This window comes from Ylistrum balloti, unplaced genomic scaffold (assembly GCF_031769215.1).
Source record: "Ylistrum balloti isolate Yb309-2 unplaced genomic scaffold, AGI_CSIRO_Ybal_v1 Utg370240, whole genome shotgun sequence".
Classification (NCBI taxonomy): Eukaryota; Metazoa; Mollusca; class Bivalvia; order Pectinida; family Pectinidae; genus Ylistrum; species Ylistrum balloti.
The window spans coordinates 865866-890521 of record NW_026782195.1 but is presented as its reverse complement, the minus strand read 5'-3'; the positions used below and the strand labels follow the sequence as shown (position 1 = coordinate 890521).

At 33.8% G+C, this 24656-nt stretch overlaps 1 protein-coding gene across 1 annotated transcript; it reads right to left on the bottom strand.

Annotated features, from left to right (window-relative positions):
- On the bottom strand, positions 1 to 24232 carry LOC132552190 (probable E3 ubiquitin-protein ligase RNF144A). The gene is made up of 10 exons (XM_060216338.1): positions 24136 to 24232; positions 22434 to 22620; positions 14959 to 15109; positions 10428 to 10532; positions 8929 to 8989; positions 5384 to 5502; positions 3894 to 3988; positions 2412 to 2556; positions 1121 to 1210; positions 1 to 784 (listed from the first exon to the last, which is right to left on the bottom strand). The coding sequence occupies exons 2-10, from the start codon at positions 22541 to 22543 to the stop codon at positions 641 to 643; spliced, it is 1020 nt and encodes a 339-aa protein (XP_060072321.1). The 5' UTR covers positions 22544 to 22620; positions 24136 to 24232; the 3' UTR covers positions 1 to 640.
- Positions 24233 to 24656: the final 424 nt, after the last annotated feature.

Genomic DNA, 24656 nt, shown 5'->3' with positions numbered 1-24656 from the left:
CAAAAATAACTAAACTAAACAGAAAACTTAAGCCATGACTTAAATAGAATTATTTACAAATAACTTTTCTCCAAATCTGTGTTGTCAACCCTATATTTTCATGTTAACAATTAAAATAAGATATGTGCAAACTGGTACAAATATCATATGGAGATTACACATTCAGCAATCAGAAAAAAAAAGAAGTGAATTTAAGGATAAATATTCTTGTCAGAATCTTCAGTAAAAGATCTGGATGAGTAGTTATAATTAGCATGCATGTGATTACATCACTCAGGATAAAGATTTGTGCTATAATTAGACACACTAATAAATATTCATGACACAGATCGTTTATGAATAGAACACATAAAAGGTAAAATTAAAAGCAGCAAAGATATATCAGTTTATACAAACATATAATCATACATATTCAGTTTGGAAAAATAATATATGTAGAAAATGCTTGAATATGTAAATTGCACATATTCATAAAGCATCAGTCGTCTTTATATCACATAATGTCCTCTGGCCTCTACCTTCTATCACAAAGCAGACGCGTCACAGACTGTAACTCATTAATAAATACAATTCTTTGGATTTCTTTTTGAGCATCAGCCATCAACATCTTGGGTTACCATGGTAATGTCCTGTTGGAATGTCATAATGGTGGCTGAGGTTCATCATCATCTTCACAGCATTTACAGATCTTACACTTGCAACAGAGGATGCAAGGGGCTGCCAACAGCAGAAAAGGGGAGGCAACCAGTAGCAGGACTCCAAATCCAGCAAAAATTCCTACCACCTGCAAAAGAATAAATCAACAGCTAACATCTCTGAAGTGAACCATAAAGCAAAAATGGTTGATCTGTTTGAAATTGACCTTTCCTTCAGATTTCTTTTTCATAACTCCACAGATCTTTTTGTTTAGTTAATGTAACATAATCATATTCATTAATGACATTTTTGAAACTTACAATCATTTTATGATAAAATTATCTATCTTTGATCAAACCATGAACATAACTACACGTGCAGGCATATCCTAAATAGTAACTTGATATATACATCTGAATGTTATAGTTTTGTCTTGGAAGTGAACAGTATATTAATAGGATTGCTCAGTTTTAGGATAACTCACCTGTGTCCTGTGCCAGATAACAGAGGCCCTGGAGTGTCCTAACTTGTTCTTACAAGGACCTTTATCATAGTGTCTCAGCAGAAAATCATCCTAAAAATAGAAGTTCTTATGTATATAGTACTGTGGAAGATACATATAACCTCTAGATAATTCTCCGTAAGTAGTAGATTTGTGACCTCTGTACATATGCCATCTAAAGAAACATATGACTTCTAGAGTAACATATGACACTACAGTAACATACAACATCTACAGAAACATATGACATCTACAGTAACATACGATATCTACAGTAACATACGACATCTACAGAAACATATGACATCTACAGAAACATACGATATCTACAGAAAAATGTCCTCTAACTAACATGACATCTTATAAACATCTGACCTCTTTATACCTATATATGACTTCTTTTTAAACATCTGACCTCTACACAGCAAACTGATTAACCTCTTTATATGACATGACCTCAATACATATGACCTCTATATAATATAATCTCAATATAAACATGAAATCTAAAGAAACATGCCCTCTAAATAATATAACATCTTCATAAACATCTCACATGTGAGCTCTATACAGCGAAAATAACCTCTTTATATAACCTTACCTCTATACATATGACCTCTATATATATATATATATATGGGCTGTATGTAGCATATGACCTTTATATAATCATGTGACATCTGTATAAAGCTATTACCTACATATAACCAGATATTAAGATTTTTATAGTTATTTCATATAACCTCTCTTTAGAGATACATGTGTTATGTTGGTATATGGTAATTTTGTTTGAACACTAGTATTCAAGGTTCAGTTTACACTGCTTGATGTCTTATCAATTGCCAGGGTCATTTAAGGACAGCCTCATAGTCTATGCGAAGCGAGTGTCTTTGTTGCTTGCATGTCATTTAGGCTACATTATGTTCATAAGAGCTTTCTTGTGAAAGTGCAATTGAAGTCATCTATAGTGCTACCACCCTGAAGTATAATACTAGTGAAGTCCTCCAGCCGGACATCCCAACTGGTCACAGTATACTGACAAAAGGCACTTACATCACTAAAGATGTAAATAATAACTTTGATAAGAAAAAGTTCAGGTTGATAGTTACTTGACATTGTAAAGCCTTTGGAAAGTTTTATTGAACCAGTTTGGGTTATTTTCTTATTTCCTATCTGATAACACTATGTCTTGATGTTCAAAAAAGGCTTTCTGAAAATTAAAGGAAAAGTTGAGTATAATCCTATAAGATTTAATGATATGTGTTGTACTAACATCAAGTGACGCCAAGCAGTACCAGCAGAACACATGTTTACATCTCTTGCACATCATCTGGGCACAGCCATCATTTCTCTCTATTGGTACATGGCACACTGGACACCGTTTGATGCAGGCATCCTCTGCACTACTGTAAGGGATTCTGTAACATAAAGAATAGGCATACACTCAAGTACATCACTTATCCCAACTTTATCATAGCATACTGTATCACTTAGAATAGTTAATGGTTTATGAGAGAATTCTGTGTAACTTATGTGTATGTACCACAACATATACAGGCTAGTTCATGGTTTATCGGAGAATTCTGTGTAACTTATGTGTATATACCACAACACATACAGGCTAGTTAATGGTTTATCAGAGCATTCTGTGTAACTTATGTGTATATACCACAACACATACAGGCTAGTTAATGGTTTATCAGAGCATTCTGTGTAACTTATGTGTATGTACCACAACATATACAGGCTAGTTAATGGTTTATCAGAGCATTCTGTGTAACTTATGTGTATATACCACAACATATACAGGCTAGTTAATGGTTTATCAGAGCATTCTGTGTAACTTATGTGTATGTACCACAGCAATACAGGCTAGTTAATGGTTTATCAGAGCATTCTGTGTAACTTATGTGTATATACCACAACATATACAGGCTAGTTAATGGTTTATCAGAGCATTCTGTGTAACTTATGTGTATGTACCACAGCAATACAGGAACTAAAAATATATCATTCTTTCTAAATTAAAATTTGCCTTGTAACATTTGCCATACAATCTTGGCAAAATTAGCAAAACTAAGACACTGGCTTTACAATTTACCACCTACTAAATGCAGAATGTGTCAATACATTACCTTTGTAACCTTTGTATTTCATACATATAAAATATATTGATATTTTGCCTCTACTCACTCTCTCGGAAATCTACCCAGCATCCTCTAGTCACTCACTCGGAAATCTACCCAGCATCCTCTAGTCACTCACTCGGAAATCTACCCAGCATCCTCTAGTCACTCACTCAGATAACACCTACCCAGCATCCTCTAGTCACTCACTCAGTGAACACCTACCCAGCATCCTCTAGTCACTCACTCAGAGAACACCTACCCAGCATCCTCTAGTCACTCACTCAGTGAACACCTACCCAGCATCCTCTAGTCACTCACTCAGTGAACACCTACCAAGCATCCTCTAGTCACTCACTCAGATAACACCTACCCAGCATCCTCTAGTCACTCACTCAGAGAACACCTACGCAGCATCCTCTCGTCACTCACTCAAAAAACACCTACCAAGCATCCTCTAGTCACTCACTCAGTGAAAACCTACCAAGCATCCTCTAGTCACTCACTCAGTGAAAACCTACCCAGCATCCTCTAGTCACTCACTCAGTGAAAACCTACCCAGCATCCTCTAGTCTCCCTCTCAGAGAACCTACCCAGTACCTCCAGTCACCCATTTAGTGAAAACCTACCCAGCATCCTCTAGTCTCCCACTCAGCATCATCTCATCACAGGTCTTTGTTGTGTGCCATCCAGACTTACAGATGGAGCAAAACTTCAGCCCACACTGCAAGTAGAACAGTATTCTAAATTTCAAAATAATAACATCACAGCACTGCATGTAAATCAGCAAACAAGTCACACATCAATGTAATACTTTAATCCACATTGCAGTATACAATATAACCTCAAACTTGAGTGTAAAGAAAAATCTCTATTGCAATGAAAACAGCAAAATTTGAAAAGAGGAAAAGAATAAAGGAAAAGTTCCTGCAAATTCAACATTTATTCGGAAGGGTTGAGTTTACGTGGGAGAAGGGGTGACTAAACTGATTAAATATGTGAAAACATATATTTGCAATGATCCCTAGCAGGCTAAATCATAGGACCAAGCTGAGTAGATGGTGAAAAATACTTCCCCATTATTTAAGTAAGCTTTTCTTGTTAAAAAGGACTGATTCATGATTCCCTACTAACTAATAATAATTAAGCCTGACAAAATACATAAGAATATATTTTACAGAAGAACTTTATATCACTTCATAATTGGTGTGATATTACATTACACACTCATAAGGATCCCAACAATTTTCCACGATATTATTGAATCTTAGATAATGTACTTGTCAGGAAGTGAAATGCAGTTATTCACTGACCAAATCTGATGACCCTACCTGCCATACTAATTAACAGTGCTATACAGAGAGAGATAAGCTTGTTGAACACCTGTCAGGTGAGAATGCTAATAACAATATATTTGTAAGGTGAAGTTATCACCTATTATAACTAACCAATTAATGGGTTGACTATAAATACATGATTTGTCCTCGTTATTCATCAATGCACAATCATATCCTCTCAGGTTTTCACGCACAAGAAAATCTTAATCTTTTGATTTTTTATTTCTTTTTGCTAAGTCTATCACCCGTGAACAGCCAGGGGCATTTTGAGGCGGTCCTGTCTCATGGAAGTTGCTGGTAGCTGTCTTTATTGAACATGCTTATAATCAAAAGCAGCAATGAACAGAACTGCTGTGGTTCCTTAACTTCTGTCACAGGTTTTCTTCAGGTTGATGATTATGGTACTTAGATTAGAAATTCTTGCATGACAACCATTAATAAGAAAAAGAATAAAAAAATTCATCTGAAGAAATTCATCACATGAATTACCAGACAGAGTGTGAAGTGTATTGGCAAGAATGTTTACAGAGTGCAAGACGGAAATGAATTGACAGAACGTTTTGGCTGAACATACAGTAATCCAAGGCATACTATAACAGAAAGCAGTCTGACAAAATTATAAAATTTTAGTGAAAACAGGTAGCAAATGATATTTCATACACCCCAAAAAAGTTGATTTGGTAAAACCTAGTCAGAGAGGTGTGAGAAGCCACCAGCTCTGGGTACTAATACCATCCTTATACTGGGTACTTGTATAAATCTGAGGTACAGTTACAACTTACTGATGGACAATCAACAGCTATCGGTTTGGAGCTTTCTCCCGTTGACGTACTGCACACATGACAAACTGTTTCGCATCCAACTTCCGGACAGAAAGTTCGGTTAGGGTCTAAATCAACCTCTGTAACAAAATCAACATTACAAGACCTACTTACCAACCAGTGATCAGAAATTGATGTTACAAGATCTGCTTTAATAATCAGAAATTGACATTACAAGATCTGCTTTAATAATCAGAAATTGACATTACAAGATCTGCTTTAATAATCAAATATTGATGTTACAAGATCTGTTTTAATAATCAAATATTGATGTTACAAGATCTGCTTTAATAATCAAATATTGATGTTACAAGATCTGCTTTAATAATCAGATATTGATGTTACAAGATCTGTTTTAAGTAATCAGAAACTGATGTTACAAGATCTGCTTTAATAATCAGAAATTGACATTACAAGATCTGCTTTAATAATCAGAAATTGACATAACAAGATCTGCTTTAATAATCAGAAATTGATGTTACAAGATCTGCTTTAATAATCAAATATTGATGTTACAAGATCTGTTTTAATAATCAAATATTGATGTTACAAGATCTGTTTTAAGTAATCAGAAACTGATGTTACAAGATCTGATTTAATAATCACAAACTGATGTTACAAGATCTGCTTTAATAATCAGAAATTGACATAACAAGATCTGCGTTAATAATCAGAAATTGACATTACAAGATCTGCTTTAATAATCACAAACTGATGTTACAAGATCTGCTTTAATAATCAAATATTGATGTTACAAGATCTGCTTTAATAATCAGAAATTGACATAACAAGATCTGCTTTAATAATCAGAAACTGATGTTACAAGATCTGCTTTAATAATCAGAAATTGATGTTACAGAAATTGATGTTACAAGATCTGCTTTAATAATCAGAAACTGATGTTACAAGATCTGCTTTAATAATCAGAAACTGATGTTACAAGATCTGTTTTAATAATCAGAAACTGATGTTACAAGATCTGCTTTAATAATCACAAACTGATGTTACAAGATCTGCTTTAATAATCAAATATTGATGTTACAAGATCTGCTTTAATAATCAGAAATTGATGTTACAAGATCTGCTTTAATAATCAGAAATTGACATAACAAGATCTGCTTTAATAATCAGAAATTGATGTTACAAGATCTGCTTTAATAATCAAATATTGATGTTACAAGATCTGCTTTAATAATCAGAAACTGATGTTACAAGATCTGCTTTAATAATCAAATATTGATGTTACAAGATCTGCTTTAATAATCAGAAATTGACATTACAAGATCTGCTTTAATAATCAGAAATTGACATAACAAGATCTGCTTTAATAATCAGAAATTGACATAACAAGATCTGCTTTAATAATCAGAAACTGATGTTACAAGATCTGCTTTAATAATCAGAAATTGACATAACAAGATCTGCTTTAATAATCAGAAACTGATGTTACAAGATCTGCTTTAATAATCAGAAACTGATGTTACAAGATCTGCTTTAATAATCAGAAATTGATGTTACAAGATCTGCTTTAATAATCAGAAACTGATGTTACAAGATCTGCTTTAATAATCAGAAACTGATGTTATCTGTTTAATAATCAAAATTGATCTCTGTTTTAAGTAATCAGAAACTGATGTTACAAGATCTGCTTTAATAATCAGAAATTGACATAACAAGATCTGCTTTAATAATCAAATATTGATGTTACAAGATCTGCTTTAATAATCAAATATTGATGTTACAAGATCTGCTTTAATAATCAAATATTGATGTTACAAGATCTGCTTTAATAATCAAATATTGATGTTACAAGATCTGTTTTAAGTAATCAGAAACTGATGTTACAAGATCTGCTTTAATAATCAGAAACTGATGTTACAAGATCTGCTTTAATAATCAGAAACTGATGTTACAAGATCTGCTTTAATAATCAGAAACTGATGTTACAAGATCTGTTTTAAGTAATCAGAAATTGATGTTACAAGATCTGCTTTAATAATCAGAAATTGACATTACAAGATCTGCTTTGAGTAATCAGAAATTGACATTACAAGATCTGCTTTGAGTAATCAGAAATTGACATTACAAGATCTGCTTTGAGTAATCAGAAATTGACATTACAAGATCTGCTTTGAGTAATCAGAAATTGACATTACAAGATCTCCTTTGAGTAATCAGAAATTGACATTACAAGATCTGCTTTAATAATCAGAAATTGACATTACAAGATCTGCTTTGAGTAATCAGAAATTGACATTACAAGATCTCCTTTGAGTAATCAGAAATTGACATTACAAGATCTCCTTTGAGTAATCAGAAATTGACATTACAAGATCTGCTTTAATAATCAGAAATTGACATTACAAGATCTGCTTTAAGTAATCAGAAATTGACATTACAAGATCTGCTTTGAGTAATCAGAAATTGACATTACAAGATCTCCTTTGAGTAATCAGAAATTGACATTACAAGATCTCCTTTGAGTAATCAGAAATTGACATTACAAGATCTCCTTTGAGTAATCAGAAATTGACATTACAAGATCTGCTTTGAGTAATCAGAAATTGACATTACAAGATCTGCTTATCAACATGCTATCTGAACTGACATTTCATAAAGCTAGCACAATTATTAACAACTCTTTAGAAATATATGTTGAAGACTTATATTTCATTAATAGCAATATACCATGACTTGTTAGGTCATCACGTAAGCAATGACATTTGGAAATGGATATTTCATTGGATTTCAACTAACTTCCGGAGAAATTCAACCTGTTCATTATATTCCAGTGGAACGCAAATATTGCATACGAAATATCAGAATGGTATATTTGAATATCAATTGTGGCTGTCGAATAACAGCTTTTTATTCTATGCACATATTTACAATTAGGCATTCATCAACACACTAAGTACATATATCATACACAATATATCTTTATAATGATCAGAATTTAACAATTCCATACTTGTCATTTTATGTACTGAAAGAGCATATATTATCGTGGGGCTCAAGTTTTGTGATTTGAAAAAAAAAAAAAAAAAGATTTCAAGGACATTTAATTTTGTGGGTAAATATAGCTGAGAAAGTCAATATATACTTAGTTTTAACACTTGCAGACTTATGAATTGGTGGATAGACAGTAATCGTGAAATCATAGAAAACAAATCCCGCCAATAAGATGTTACAATAGTACATTTTTTTCAACCTTTGCATAATCTGATAGTTTCATTCTTTGATTCCATGATAAGAACATTCTTCTCGAAATTCCTATTTCCAAATTCAACAGTACATGTTTTGACTTATTTTCAGGAAAATCAATGGTCAATGTCAATTGACGCTGGAATCATGAGAGATGAGCTCTGGAAATTTCAATGAAAAAACATTTTTAACAATTGTTCAGAATAATCTATATTTGAAATGTTAAGCTATATGCCTTTTTGTGTGTATGGGAATCTATAACTTTTATTGACACAAGACTGGGATCAATATGGCTGTCCTACCTCTCTGGTATCGCAATCGCTTATAGCGATCGAACAGTTTGGCTTCCACTAAATTTGCGATCTGAAAGCAAAATGTAAACACAGATCAATTGATGGGGACATGTGTACTCAGTAGGTAGATATATTCCTAGATAAAAGCTCATGTTTACTCCGTATGAAAATGAAGTTACAGATACATCAAATGGAAAAGTCAATCATTTCAGAAATAATTAAAAACAAGAGGCCCATGGGCCTTAACGGTCATCTGACAAAAAGCAAGCCAAACCTAGAAAGTGGGTTGAGGTCATTCATTTGAACAAACTTGGTAGCCTCTCCTCCAAGCATCTTACAGGCCCAATATCAGCACTCATGGACTTTTGCTTCTTGAGAAGAAATCGTTTGTATATTTTAACATATTTGACCCCTGTGACCTTGAAAGTGGGTCGAGGTCATTCATTTGAATAAACTTGGTAGCCTTTCCTCCCAGCATGCTACAGACCCAATATCGGCACTCATAGACTTTTGCTTATTGAGATGAAGTCCTTTGTATATTTTAACATATTTAACCCCTGTGACCTTGAAAGTGGGCTAAGGTCATTCATTTGAACAAACTTTGTAGGGCTCCATGCCAGCATGCCATGGGCCAAGTATAAGCACCCTAGGCCTTCTAGTATTTGAGAAGAAGTTATTTAAAGATTTTAACATATTTGACCCCTGTGACCTTGAAAGTTGTTCAAGGTCTTTCATTTGAACAAAATTGATTGCCCTTCATCCCAGCATGCCACAGGCACAATATCAGCAATCTGAGCCTTTTGGTTATTGAGGAGAAGTCGTTTAAAGATTTTAACATATTTGGCCCCTGTGACCTTAAACGTGGGTCAAGGTCATTCACTTGAACAAACTTAGTAGCACTTCATCCCAGCATGTCACAGGCCCAATATCTACACTCTGAGCCTTTTGGTTAATGAGAAGAAGTTGTTTAAAGATTTTAACATATTTGACCCCTGTGACCTTTAAAGTGGGTCAAGGTCATTCATTTGAACAAACTTGATAGAGCTCCATGCCAGTATCCTCTGTGCCAAGTATTAGCCCCCTAGACCTTCTAGTATTTGAGAAGAAGTTGTTTGAATGAAAAGTTTACGCACGGCGGACGGCGGACGACGACGGACGAAGCACGATGGCTATAGGTCATCTTGACCCTTTGGGTCAGATGACCTAAACAGCCAGATCATTGAAATATGAAATATTATATTGTTCACTGTCAAAAGCATAAAAAATTGCTTATTTAGTGAAAAAAAATTATTTCATATTAAAGTTCATAAAAAATTCCCAAGTTTTTTTAAAGACATCCATGTAGTAGTGAGCATTGAGTAAAAGACATTTTTATCTGATGATAGAAATAAACTGCATACAAAATGATTTGAGGCATTCCCTGAAATCCTCCAACCTCAAAACAGGTGCAGGGCATTATTGTTTTCCAAACTGGCCACCCTTGTCACTTTTGAAAAAGTTACACATACCTCCGAAGCCTCGAGGCGTCCCTGTTTTTTACAAGAAGCATCGGGACAGGTGATAGCCATGATATTGCCTTCCACTATCATCACTTGCAAATACTGTTTCATACACTGCAGAATATAATTTAAAACTTAATTTCATTGTTTGTAATTTATCTGTTTATTACAAATTTTAAATGAGATGAATTATATATGAGAAATATATTAAAACCAATTCTGAGAACACGCTGAGTGTTGACAAGGAAACAAGAACATCAATATGTTGAGTGTTGATATCTTCCTGACCTATAACATCGGATAATATGTCATCCTGAATGAAAAAAGGCTGAAAATCATATTGATACTCAAATGGTTAGTGAGATATCAAATGTACAGACATGTAATCATGTTCAGTCATCTAGGATCTCTACACAAGAACAAGATTTCTCTGAAACGGATAACTGGAAACAGGTTATTACTGGAACATAATGCACTGACTCCTTAAATGTATGCACAAGAGACTCAGTTGGCCTGTATTGCTCGACTGGTATTCTATGTTTTTTGGGCAAAGTGAGCTAAAAAATCATGTCCTAGACTTGAAAAGCAATACCAAGCAAGTACTTTGAAAAGATTAAATCATGGCAACTAAAGATATTGTAAAAAAAAAAAAAAAAAGAGCTGAAAATACATCCAGAATAATGTTTGCATATAATATAAAGGACAAATTAATTAACCTTGCACATCAGCACAACAATGTCTACCTATAAAGGACAAATAGGTTAACCTGGGACACGAGGACAATGTTTACCTATAAAGGACAGATAAATTAACCTGGGACACGAGAACAATGTTTACCTGTAAATGACAGATAAATTAACCTGGGTCATGAGAACAATGTTTACCTATAAAGAACAGATAAATTAACCTGGGTCATGAGAACAATGTTTACCTATAAAGAACAGATAAATTAACCTGGGTCATGAGAACAATGTTTACCTATAAATGACAGATAAATTAACCTGGGACATGAAAACATTTACCTATAAATGACAGATAAATTAACCTGGGTCATGAGAACAATGTTTACCTATAAATGACAGATAAATTAACCTGGGACATGAAAACATTTACCTATAAATGACAGATAAATTAACCTGGGTCATGAGAACAATGTTTACCTGTAAATGACAGATAAATTAACCTGGGACATGAAAACAACGTTTACCTATAAAGGACAGATAAATTAACCTGGGTCATGAGAACAATGTTTACCTGTAAATGACAGATAAATTAACCTGGGACATGAAAACATTTACCTATAAATGACAGATAAATTAACCTGGGTCATGAGAACAATGTTTACCTATCAAAGACAGATTAATCAAACTGGGACATGAGAACAATGTTTACCTATAAAAGACAGATTAATCAAACTGGGACATGAGAACAATGTTTACCTGTAAAAGACAGATAAATTAACCTGGGTCATGAGAACAATGTTTACCTATAAAGGCCTGACTGATTATTATGGGTCATACAAACAGTTATAACACTGTGTATAAATCATACTGAAATGACACATTCAATATTTATTTATCAACCATATTTACTGTAACAAAAATGTAATTTGCTAATACAGGTGATTTTTTAAATGTCTATATCATAAACTTGAATGAAGTATTAAAGAGTCAGAAATCAGATTTCAATAATCACCCTACTATACAATATAGGGAAAGGCAGTGGTATGGGGACTGGTTATATACAAACAGTTTAATCTGCCATAAACACTGATTACAGAATAGAGTTACAGGGGAAACAAAAAAGCTTACAAGGAGTCAATTCATTGTTGTTTTATTGATCAATAAAAGGTCAGTCATCTGTGTCAACTAGAACAGGACTTTCACCTCTAACTCTGTACACTGATAAAGGATATTTACACCAGTTATGCATACTACCTATATATACAGATCAATACAGTGGCTTCCATCGTATGGAAATATCAATTTATTTTTGATGTGAGATTGTACAAATCTCAGTAATTCATGCAATAATCTTGTTGGAATGAAATACACAAAAATGTGGTTGATATTCAATAAATAATTCTATGTATAGATATATGACAATCTACCACTTGGTACCAGACATAATAGAAGAGTACCATAAAACCCCATATAATGTGTGCAGTTTATTTTTGATAATATAAATGTCCAAATAAATTTGGGGAGGGGGTTGGGGTGCACATTACATAGCTGTAGAATTTTTGAATTTTTTTTTCATGGAAAAAAATCAAAGATTCTGTGACACTGCCATCATTGCATGTCAGGATTATCTGGTACGCAAAACTGATACAAGAAGGGTTTGTCGATTTATTTATAAATAACAATAACAGATAAAGTGATTACTGTTTATATTAATGGAAACTATCAGAGTAAATATCACACCAAATCAGGACAAAATGTTTAAACGCGTGATAGCAAACAGAAAGACAGAAAAACGAGTGCCCTGTACATGATGTATCCCTTTAACATACTCAGTAAACTTTGCTGAGGTGTACAGCAAAACCTGATACCACTGAATACTGGTTTACATTTAAGTAGTAATAGACTGGCTACCAGTTCCCGAGTTTTTGTAAATAATGCTCAGCTTAATTCTTACATCAGCTTACCTTCCCCAAGTTTATAATTAAATGTCTAGAATCAGGCATATCAAAGAGACCCAAATTATAAAACCTAATCTTATTTCTGATTTTCATATGTCAGAGACAGGGGCCAGTCTACAGTAGTATCAGCAATGTCAGTTTTAAAACCACTTGTTCATCCCTACTTCTATCCTCAATACTCCAAGGGTTATGATCACTTTTGCTCTCTGTATCCCTGGAGCATGTCATGGCAAAATTTGAAGGTTCCATGTGCAACAACTTGTGGACAAGACAAAAAGACTTGCTTGATTCTTTGATATACATCAAACAAAGGTCAAGGTCACATATAGGTATATTCTAATGGTTCTGAAGTTGGGTGTCTCTCCTTTGTAATCATCAAAACATATCAGCCTGTGATTGGTCAGTTTTTTCTCCTGGAACCAATCAAATTACTTTACTTGTGCCTTCGATTTTGTCATAACATGTTCCAGCGATGCAGAGAGTGAAAGTAATCTAACTCTTGGATTATCGGGGATGATCTACTTCAAACAGTTCAGATTTAAACCATGCATTTTGGTAAAGCACCTTCAGGCCGTTCCATCCATGAAGACTATGCTTGGAATTGAGAACAGATTTATGTAATTTATTTCAATCTGATCCCATTTGGCCCCGCCCATCACCCCTAAGGGGTCAGCAAGAATCAAAATGTGCTTACCATCAACCTGTCATCCTATATGAATAATTCTAATCACATTTAAATTATTTCAAATGGAAATCAAACAAATTGTAAGTCTTTAATATAAAACATCATATATTGTGCCCCCTCCAAGGGAATTTCAAAACCCTAGGGTCTTAAAATTCATAATTTCTGTAAAGCACCACAATTTTAATTCACCTTTGGCTATGGAAGGATCATGCAAAATTTTATCGAAATTTAATTTAGGAGTTTTCTAGAAAGAGTCAAAAATTTTATAATGTTTATAATGGACAATGCATGGCATTGAACAAACGACAACAGGTCACCTATCATATAACACGTTGATGTCACATGGATATTTTCATACAATGTTAAATTTTTTTACAATATTGTCTATGAGCCTGTATGTTGTCACTATAGATAACCACAGGTATTCTGAGGACACAGCACAATCAAACTACATGTAACTTATTAAGCAAAGTAATATTGTACAGACAATGTAATATGACTAACAACTCCGACTGATTGTTTCTCTAATCATGTTGCTGGAGTCATTCTATCTAATGTTACTGAGGTCTGAAAACAGATGTGGGTCCTTGATGAGGAGACAGGTGTTTTATGCTTGGTATTAGGGACAGAATGTGGAGTGATGTACCAGCATCAACAGGCCTGATATTGAGTCATCATGAATAGCCCCACCATTCACTAGCTTATCACTTGTGTAATGTACAATATACATTAATTGCAATCATATGTTCAAATATTTAGCCTTTAGCCTATGTCCATGTCTGTGTCTACCTATTAGTAGTCCTTTTTACCTGGCTAACGTAATATATACATCATCAAAGATAATCAATATACGCTCTTTGTTAGTATTACATGATCTAGACTTCCTTCACATGTCGACCACATTATCAAACAAATGATAGTCTAGACAAGATTTTTGAGCCTTCCCTTTTATAAAGCGGGACCATTACCAGTGATGACCTCAGAAAGTCAACACCAGAACCAAAACTTTGAAATCTTAAAAGACAATTATTTTGAAATGTTGATAAACGCTATCAGGTTGATCAAGACCATTAACTTTTGATTAAACCCTAGATTGACGTTAACAACAGTTAGATAACAGAAAAAAAAAAAAAAATTAAAATAAAAACAAAGTACAAGATTACAGCATTTAATTACAATGTGAAGACTTAAATAGAAATTCAATATTTCCTTACCTTTTCACAATACAAACACTTGCAGTCATGGAGTTCGTACATCTCTGGGAGGGTGCACTCGGACAGACATAATCGGCAGCTGATCAGTGGGTCTATAGCAAGATCCATACTGTTCTTATTGCCTCGGTATGCTGCCATCTGTACGTTTGTGCTGAAAAATACAACACCAGTATACAATGTAGTGTTTCAGTGTGATCAACATGGCAGAGCTTGTGAATATCTCACAGGTTTTTTTTCAGTGTTTACTACTGGAACAGTAGTTCATGGTTTTAACTCCAGATAATTAGATAAAAATCTTTATACAGACAGCAATATCATTACTCCAACACAAGGTCATTCATACAACGTGTGATTTATTTGTAATAAATTCATCAGAAATCACTGATATAACAGCTCAGATATAAAGTGTTAAACAAGGGGCACATTGGGCACGAATCGCTCACCTATTCTGCAAATTAAGAAGAAATAATAGTTGGTTTGTTAAGTAAACTCTTGCAAACTTATGTAAACTCTTGCAAACTTCAGGTTCATTTCTAATACCATACCTTGTGGTCTATTGATTATAAAATAAATGTTTAAATTTCCTTACACATTTGACTCTATGACCTTGAGAATGAGTCAAGGTAATTAATTTAAACAAACTTGGTAACTTTCTTCCCAATATGCTATCATAGGCCAAATATCAGTGCCCTGGGCCTTTTGGTTAGTGAGAAAAAACCATTTCAAATTCTAATATATTTGACCACTATGACCTTGAAAGTGGGACAAGATCTTTCATTTCAGCAAATTTGGTAGCCCTTCCTCTCAAGATTTTAACATACATGCATTTAACCCCTCAGACCCTGAAATAGGGTCGAGATTATTTATTTCAACAAAATTTGTAGCCATTCATCTAAGTATACTACAAGCAGCTCCATATCAGTGCCTGAATATTTAAGTTATTGAGAAGAAGTCATTGAAGAATATATAATATTTGACCACTGTGACCTTGAAAGTGGGTCAAGATAATTAATTTCAATAAATTTGGTAGTCCTTTATCCCTGCATGATACACACTTATATCAGTACCTTTGACCTTTTGGTTATTAAGGATAAACCATTTTTCCAGATTTTAACATATTTAATCCCTCTGACCATGAAAGTAGGTCAAGGATATTACTAGCCCTTCATACAAAAATTTTATAAGTCAATTATAAGCACCCTTGCTTTTCAGGTCATTGAAAAGAATTTCTTTGAAAGATTTTAACATATTTGATACCTATGTCCTTGCAAGTAGGCCAAGGTCATTCATACGAACAAACTTGGTAGCCCTTTATCCCAGCATGCTACAGGTTCATCACAAGTACCCTTGACTCATTTAGATGAAAATGTTAAACTCAACATTAAGGAAATTATTGTTACAGAAGTTCTGATAGCCATAAAAACCTGTGTAATTGTGTACTCATGTTATTCTTACAGGTTATTTTTGATACTGAGAAGATTAAAAGAAAACATCTGATATGTCAAAAATGACATTTGGAAAAATTAGTGTTGAAAGTAAACTTTATGACAAGAATGAAAAATTTGAAGCAATGCTTGAAATCATTTCCAGAAATATTGAATTTTTCATCACAATGAGTTTTTTCTGTTTTACTTGCAAAGATGCTTTTAACAACTGAATCAAAAAGATATTGTAGCATGGTTTCTTATAATCATCTAAAGAAATGCAAAGATAAGCTAGATGATGTACATTATGTACTTTACAATACAAATTAACTTTACAAGGCTTCAATTTTTAACCTCATCCACATTTTTTTGTCTCATATTGAGTTAACATTTGACCTCCTACACTGGTAAGCTCATCAGTAAACTTTTAACCTTGCAAGCAGGTAATCCCTTTCATAAACCTTTGAACTCAGTAAACCAATAATTGAACTTCTCAATTTTTGTAATTCATCAATTTCTGAATCTCAATTTCCATAACTGTTGAACATTTCTTTGTTTTCTATAAGAATTCTTTTAAACTCTACTTTAGATTTTCAGAGCCTATATATAAACTCTACTTTGATTCCCAAAACCTATATATAAACTCTATTTAGATTCCCAGAACCTATATATAAATCTATTTTAGATTCCCAGAACTTATACATAAACTCTACTTTAGATTCCCAGAACCTATATATATATACTCTACTTTGATTCCAAGAGCCTATATATAAACACTTCTTTAGATTTCCAGAGCTTATATATAAACTCTACTTTAGGTTCCTAGAACCTTAACTTCTCCCTATCACAATGTTCAATAACTACCAGGTTTTGATTTACTAAAAAATGATTAAAGGACAAATGCTGGAAATAACTCCCATCTAATAAAAGTAACTTCTCAATATATAAAACAACATCATTGAAGTCGGTGACACTTATCTACCTATAGATGTGAAAGAAACAGTGTGGCTTGAACATATAGTGTTAAATATGGCTTCTGTCACATAGCCGACGGACCATTCTTCCTTCCTTCATTATTAATGGTAATGCCATGGATTTTAACACCAGAGACCTGGGTTCAATTCTTGATGGTTAATTACCAGAATGTTTTTCCCTGTTCTGATATATACAAAGATCAGCTTTCTCTGTTAAGTGCTGTCATACCTTCATTTCATACAGTTCTATACAATTAAAGTCAAACATTCGACAAGATTCTTTAAAATCCTACCTCTATTTCTGCTTGTGTAAAGAGTCGGTGAGATTCAGACATCACTGCAGTACAATATCCTGTGACATTATAATGAAGCAGTGAACAACTAGTACACGTGATATGTGTTGCTATGCAGGAATTTAACCACTAGGGTCAGTTAATTAATGACTCTAGCATGTCTGAGTGATCACTTCGATTGACACAAAACACAGGTGATTGAACACCTCTTCTTGACAGGTGATTGAACTTGTGTCACATCAACAACTGATTTTCCTAGAATAAACAAGAGGCCCATATGGCCTGTGTTGATCACCTGGATCTTAATGCACAGCAATGGTACACATGCCTATAGGATGGGTATTTCAAACATTCCAAATTAAAGTTCAGTAACTGAACCCCTTCAATGGGAAAGACCAATAGGTAAATTCTTATATCATGATTGTCTTTCTCTTTTGATGCCCTGTAAGAGTTTATATGATTATTGGGCTGGTATCTCAGGTATTATCGAAAATATGACTCAGAAATGATATTCCTAGAGTCAATCCTTACATAACATATGTGTTTATCTCATGATGCAATGAAATTCTTTATATATGGTTATGGGGTAGGGATTGTAACTGTTTCAAAGAAACCCAGAAATTAAGTCCAGATTAGGGGTAGGGCACATCCAAGTCTACACAAGAAAACATGACACATCTTAAGATATGACATACCTGACTATATATTCATGACACACTCGACACCATGCCATACCTGGGAACGTGACACACCTTACACCATGACACATCTGGGAAGTTACACACCTGACTACATGACATACCTGACAACATGACACACCTGACAACATGACAAACTTGACAACATGACACAAAAGACAACATTACACATCTGACTACATGACATACCTGACAACATGACACACCTGACAACATGACAAACTTGACAACATGACACACCTGACAACATGAACATGACACCTGATAAATGTACATTAGAAGACTATATATCTGTGTTAAAACTGCAAACCCGTTTTAGTTGCACTAAATCACTCTTCACCTTTAGAAATTCCTTCTGGTTTTTGTAATATACCATGTGATTGCTGATTAAGATTTTTTTTTTTGTTTTGCCAGGTTAATGGGAAGTGAGGTACAAACAGCATTAGCTTTGGGGCAGCTGCATCACATCAATTGTATTTAAGTAGCCCAGTCTCAATACAAACAGGATATTTCAACAGTACAAGTAAACTTGTTAAAACCACCATGACCCAGGTGAAAAAAAAACATTATTTCTATGCATGTCATTCGCTTGACCCTCCCTGATAACTTCAAGGAAGAAAACTATAGAAAGTAAAAATAAAAATAATGTGTTCAGGTGTTTTTGGAGGGCAGTGTGTATGCTTATTATCAGCTTACAACCTAACATCAATCCAAGATTTTGTCAGATAATTCTGATAGTGTTTACACAAACTTCAGTCTGTATATTTAGTGATCAATAAAGTCTGGATCTTACCACTAATGTACCACTGGTCTCTTGGGGATGGTGAGTGTAACAGCTTTTTCCTAACAATATCATCCATTTCCACAGAAAGCTACAAACTGGATTATGCAAATTAGTACAAATCATTGTGTTTTCCAAAGTACCAACACTCACAACTAACAAGCTCATCATTAAGAGTACATCCCTCCCATAGAATCCATGTTGCCAGGATTACCAACTGATATCCATGTGCTCCACATTCAACAATAGTTCTGGAGGGGTTGTCCCAACAATATTCCTCCAAGAGGCCTTTATTTTGTCACCATGGCAACCAAATGACAACTATATCACTCTATCCCCCTTTAAATGGTATCTGTGAATTTTTCTTCCCTCTAAACTTTTCATATCAATTCTCTATTCAATCAAAGAGTATCTTATTTTTGACCAATCAGAAGCCTCCAATCGTTTCCATGGCAATGGTTTTAAACACCTAACATGTCAAAATGTAGGCTATAATTAGTTGTAGCACTTGATCAAGTTCAACTACAAGAGGGCCATGGTTCTTAACAGTCATCTGACAATTAATGGATTGATGGACAGACCACAGAATCTACTAACGAATCTGATGAATTCAGATTTCAAACATCCCTAGAAAGTATCAGAAACTCATAAATGGCAGCTTTTGTTCATGAAAAACAGTTGTGTAATCGTGTTACAAAATGGCTTCTGTGGCTACCATGTCAAAGTTGTGACCAGGCTAAAATATGACAACCTATCATGTTTATTCTCCTACAAATACTGCAAACATTTTTTTTCTCAATGGTGTGAATGAAAAATGTATTTTGAACCAAACAGATAAATAAGATTTGGTCAGGACAATCTCAGAATTACTGCATGCATGTTTGATATCATTGTCGCTACTGAATATTGCTAATATGGTCCCTGACCAGATTTGAGTGAAATCCAAGGAATTAAGGAGTAGCCTTCAAAGCAAAATATTGTCTAACTTATCTATTTGGGCCCCGCCCCTAAGCCCAAAGTATTAGCCTAAAGTCTAACTACCCTTTGGGGCCCTATAGAGGGGTCAAATCAACTTTCTGAATTTAAGTAATGATTCCCCACCCTCAATGTTGTCTCAGACTAAATTTGGTTGAAAATAATTCAAGTATTAAGGAAGAGTAGCATTTTGAAGGAAAACACTGACTTACTTCCCCCATTTTAAGCCCCATCTCCAAGTGCCGAGGAATCATATCAACTTTCTGAATATGAGAATTAATTACCCACCTCTGCTGATGTTTGAGACCAAATCTGAATGAAATCCATTCAAGCATTTAAGGAAGAGTGGCATTTTGAAGCAAAATATTGTCTAACTACCTTTTTGGGGCCCTATCCCCAGATCCCTAGCTAAATAGAAGTAAAACAATTTTTCTGAATTCAAGAAAAAATTTCCCAACCCTAATGATGTTTCAGACCTAGTTTGGTTGAAATCTGCCCAGGTGTTAAACAAGACGGACGGAGCACGATGACGGACGATGCAAGACAGCAATAGGTCAGATGACCTAACAAGAGATTCCAGACCTTGTTTGATCTTTTGATCTTGTTTTTGCTTTTATTTACATAAAAATAGAACATTCCAAGATGTCTATCAACCAACTTTTTCTCTCAACAGTTTAAAAATCAAGAGCCATTTTGTTTTATTGATCAGACCCAAAATTAAAAGGATACAACTAGGGACCTACACCTTCACATCTCCAGATATAATGAACACAAACTATGACTGACAAAAACCAATATGGCTGCCTTTTCTGCCATTTTTCTTTTGTGATCAGTCCAAAAATGGGACTGTGCCAGACCCATATATGAAGTTAGAGAACAATCCATAGAGTACTTTTACTGAAATAACAATAAAAATTGAAGATTGTCAAAACCCTATCTGTCCAACAGTCTGCCATTTTGTTTTTATGACCAGATCTAATGCAGACTTTGCGCAACTTGGGACCAAGGCAGACCTACATATTGAATTTGAGAATGATGTATCAAAAACACATGATAACCAAATAGGAAAGTTATTCGATTAGCCCACTATCTAATGAGGATCGGCTATAAATGCACTTTCTAGACATATGAATTGAAGAAATGTTGCAGTAACCTAATTTCAGTGCACTGTACACCACTTTTGGGTGATGCAGTTATGGTTTAAATTTCATTAAGATACAAAAATATGAAGAACCAGAAAAACGATGTGTTTCATCACATGGAGACGAGACTTCTATAACATTAACAGTCATTCAACCATTTAAATCAGAATAGTTCAGCACCATTTAAAAGCATGTAAAGACTAAGGAATAAGGTTACTGTACAGTACACATTGTCCAAAATTGCTCACAGTTTTTTGTGGGAAGTACACAATATATAAGATTATGTGATTTCCAACAGCCATAACATGTCTTTTCAAATGATTCCCTAAAAGAACAACCTTCAATTTTACTTCCTTTTTTGTGTTCTTCATCATATGCATAGGTTTCTCCCTCTACTCTGCCATATTTCCTTAGCTAACCTTTACCAGCTCATGACATTCCAGAATTTATTTCCAAAACCAGAGCCACAAAATCAAGTGATTAATACCTTCAGGAACTTTTTTTCTTAAACATGTGCACTTAAGATCTATGATTAGTATTCATTTTAATTTGACAATGTACAATATTCAAAGGTATCTGAAATACTTGGGTCATATTCTGGGCTTTAAGAACAACGGACCAAAGGAGTCTTGAGGTCACATACCGGTACTGGCTTTGAAGTTTGGTGTCGCTCCTTTATAATCTTCAAAGGAGTGTATCAATCTGTGATTGGTCAGTTTTTCCCCTCAAACCCACGCTACCAAACATTCTATTTTCATATTTATCAGCTAATTCATACTTCCAGTGGGGATTATTGAATTGGCTTAAAGCCAAAAGAAGAAAATGGATATTTGGAAGGTGAAATTAAGTAGATCCTCTAAAAACAAAAATCTGTACATTCACCATTAACTTCAGGCCAAGATAAAAAAAAAAAAAAAAAAAAATAATGATGAAGTGTTTCATGCAAGTAAACATTTTTTGTGCAATGTCTCTCATATGTTGATTGTTTTGTTTGTTCTTCACATTCACAATCATTCTCATCTTTTTGTCAACTCCAATGCATTTTTTGTGTGTAAATACTGGTAAATGAGCAACAGAACTTTCACTTCAAAATTTTCTTATCCAAAACCATTAGGTTGTCAAATTTCATTTTAATGTAACAGATATTACCAAATATTTGAAGGTACTTCTCAGTGTAAGTTTACTCACTTTTGATCCGATACGGCATCTGTGAGTTTATTTGGTAGTGTTTTGTCCTTTTCCTTCACCCATCCTTGACGCAGACTAGCTAGGTGTTTCTTGGTGTTTGGATGCTGCATCCTGAGCCCAGTAAAAACTACCAGATGTAATTCTTCCTCTTCAACAGTCTACAGAGATTTACTCTCAACATTTTCTCCTGAAAATAGGCAAATAAATGGTACTGACATCACCTCAATGTTCTAAATCAAATTCTACAGTTTAGCACACAAATCATAGTAGCATTAGAGAAATGACAATTTCTTAAGTCTTTAATTGGTCACGATTGGTTTTTTATAATATAATCAAATTAATTACTTTTCTCTGCTTTGATCTTGATTTCGTATTAATGAATTACAGAAATTATAAGGTATAATAACATTAGATAGATGAAGTAAAAAAAATCACCACTCAGACCTTCAAGAGGAAGGGTTTAAACAAAGCATACATTTACTAGATGGAGTGGTAAATATCATTGTCTAAAACGCCTACCAAAATTGTACAAGCAATTTTTCAAATTAGTTAAAAAATTTAACATGTACAATTAAGTATCTACAAAGGAATACATGAACAATCCATAAAGTCTTTTTGTAAACAATACTGATAACAAACCACTTGTTTAAGTTCAATCAAATTTTAGCACCTGATAAATTTTGAACAAATCAGTGCAATGTTTTTTGATACTTTATATTTAAGCACAAAACCTTTAGCATAAAGAGCGTGTAAATAAAATTACTGCTAAAATATATGCATTTCACAATATAAATTCCAAATGGCCACCTCTTAGCTACGATGGTGAACTTATAATGTAGATGGAGAAATCACAATAGATCATTCCAGTTACATCAATTAAACAATTAATCATTAATTCGCCAATTATATATTAGTATAGTTAAACAAGAGATATATAGAGGTTCAGAGGGATTTGGGAATAATTCTTATGAGTATGAGCACAAATTAATTGCCAATACTTTGCTTAAACAAGTGATAAAAACAAAGGATTGTGAATATTACGGGGAGAATTTTATTTAATTTTTGAAACGGGGTCTTTCTATGTTGATTTCGAGAGCAAATCTTATTAGATAATTTTTGTCATGACCTTTGTTTGTATACATGAAAATTTAATTTGCTACTGCTAGTCTTTTAAAACACTCTTATTTGCAAAACCTCAAATAAAAAAATTAACATCTAGAGTTATTGCTCCTTAAATTTCAGCAAAAATAATGATTTTGAGGAAATAAAAAAAAGGATACTTTGCCACTGCATTATGTTTTATTCATATTATTACCTTGGGAAAAACCACTGTGAGAATTCAAAGATGTTGTGAACCACATTTTTCTCTAAATAAAATTTGGTTCAACTTCGAAAAATGAAATTAAAATCCGATATACCTACCATCTTCATCCGTACTATTTAACACATTGAAGATGTAGTGGACTTTTAAGGACCTTTAGAATAGTAGCATCTTTTGTTGTCACCGTCCTGTATTTGACCAACTTTAGCAATAAGTGTGTACCTGTCGCTATACGTCACTTCCGAATCAGATTATTATTTCAAATGATAAGTCGATTTAAATGATTAGCCTTTCTTTCATAAAAAGCCATTGTTACTGCCTGGATAGTAAAGCTAAAACCAGCTGTGTGCGTATGAAATAATTAATTAAGGATATTCTTACATTTCCTGCTATATAGACAATCGATTAATCATAATCCAGAGATGTATAAACTGGGTGACGATATCCACACAGCCACAGCACCATATTCCTCGTTCATTTTGTCCTGGTGATCACTTCCCCTGATTGTTTACTGACATCGTTGACGTCTCCCGAAATATTATGGAAAAATCTATCGGGGTGAAACAGACGTTTGTAAACAACCGGGGGTAAAATATTTTATGTGGTTTTAATTCCAGTCACTTCATTGTAAAAATTATCAATGCACGAATCAACATACCCCTGAAACATTTATTGTAAGGAAGGTATTAAAATATGTGGTATTTTGGGGATTTTTTTATCTTATTGATTTGGACATGAAACGTGAACACATGCGTAAAATCCCGGGAAAATCTGTATCAGAAAGACGCTTAATTTTTGGTGTGCATCTAGAATTATCATCTCAAAGACGAAACGATCTGAGAGACCCTGAATGTAAAATTGATTTCAGCCAATTACAGTGTATGATGCATTTTGCTGATAAT

Bases quoted from the DNA above. Each gene is read 5' to 3' on its own strand.
- LOC132552190 (XM_060216338.1), bottom strand. From the start codon at position 22,543: ATGCAGCATCCAAACACCAAGAAACACCTAGCTAGTCTGCGTCAAGGA. The intron at 10,533-14,958 runs GTAAGGAAATAT...TATATTCTGCAG, and splicing joins AGTGTTTGTATTGTGAAAAG to TGTATGAAACAGTATTTGCA. The intron at 2,557-3,893 runs GTAGGTTTTCAC...TTTATGTTACAG, and splicing joins GGGAGACTAGAGGATGCTGG to AATCCCTTACAGTAGTGCAG.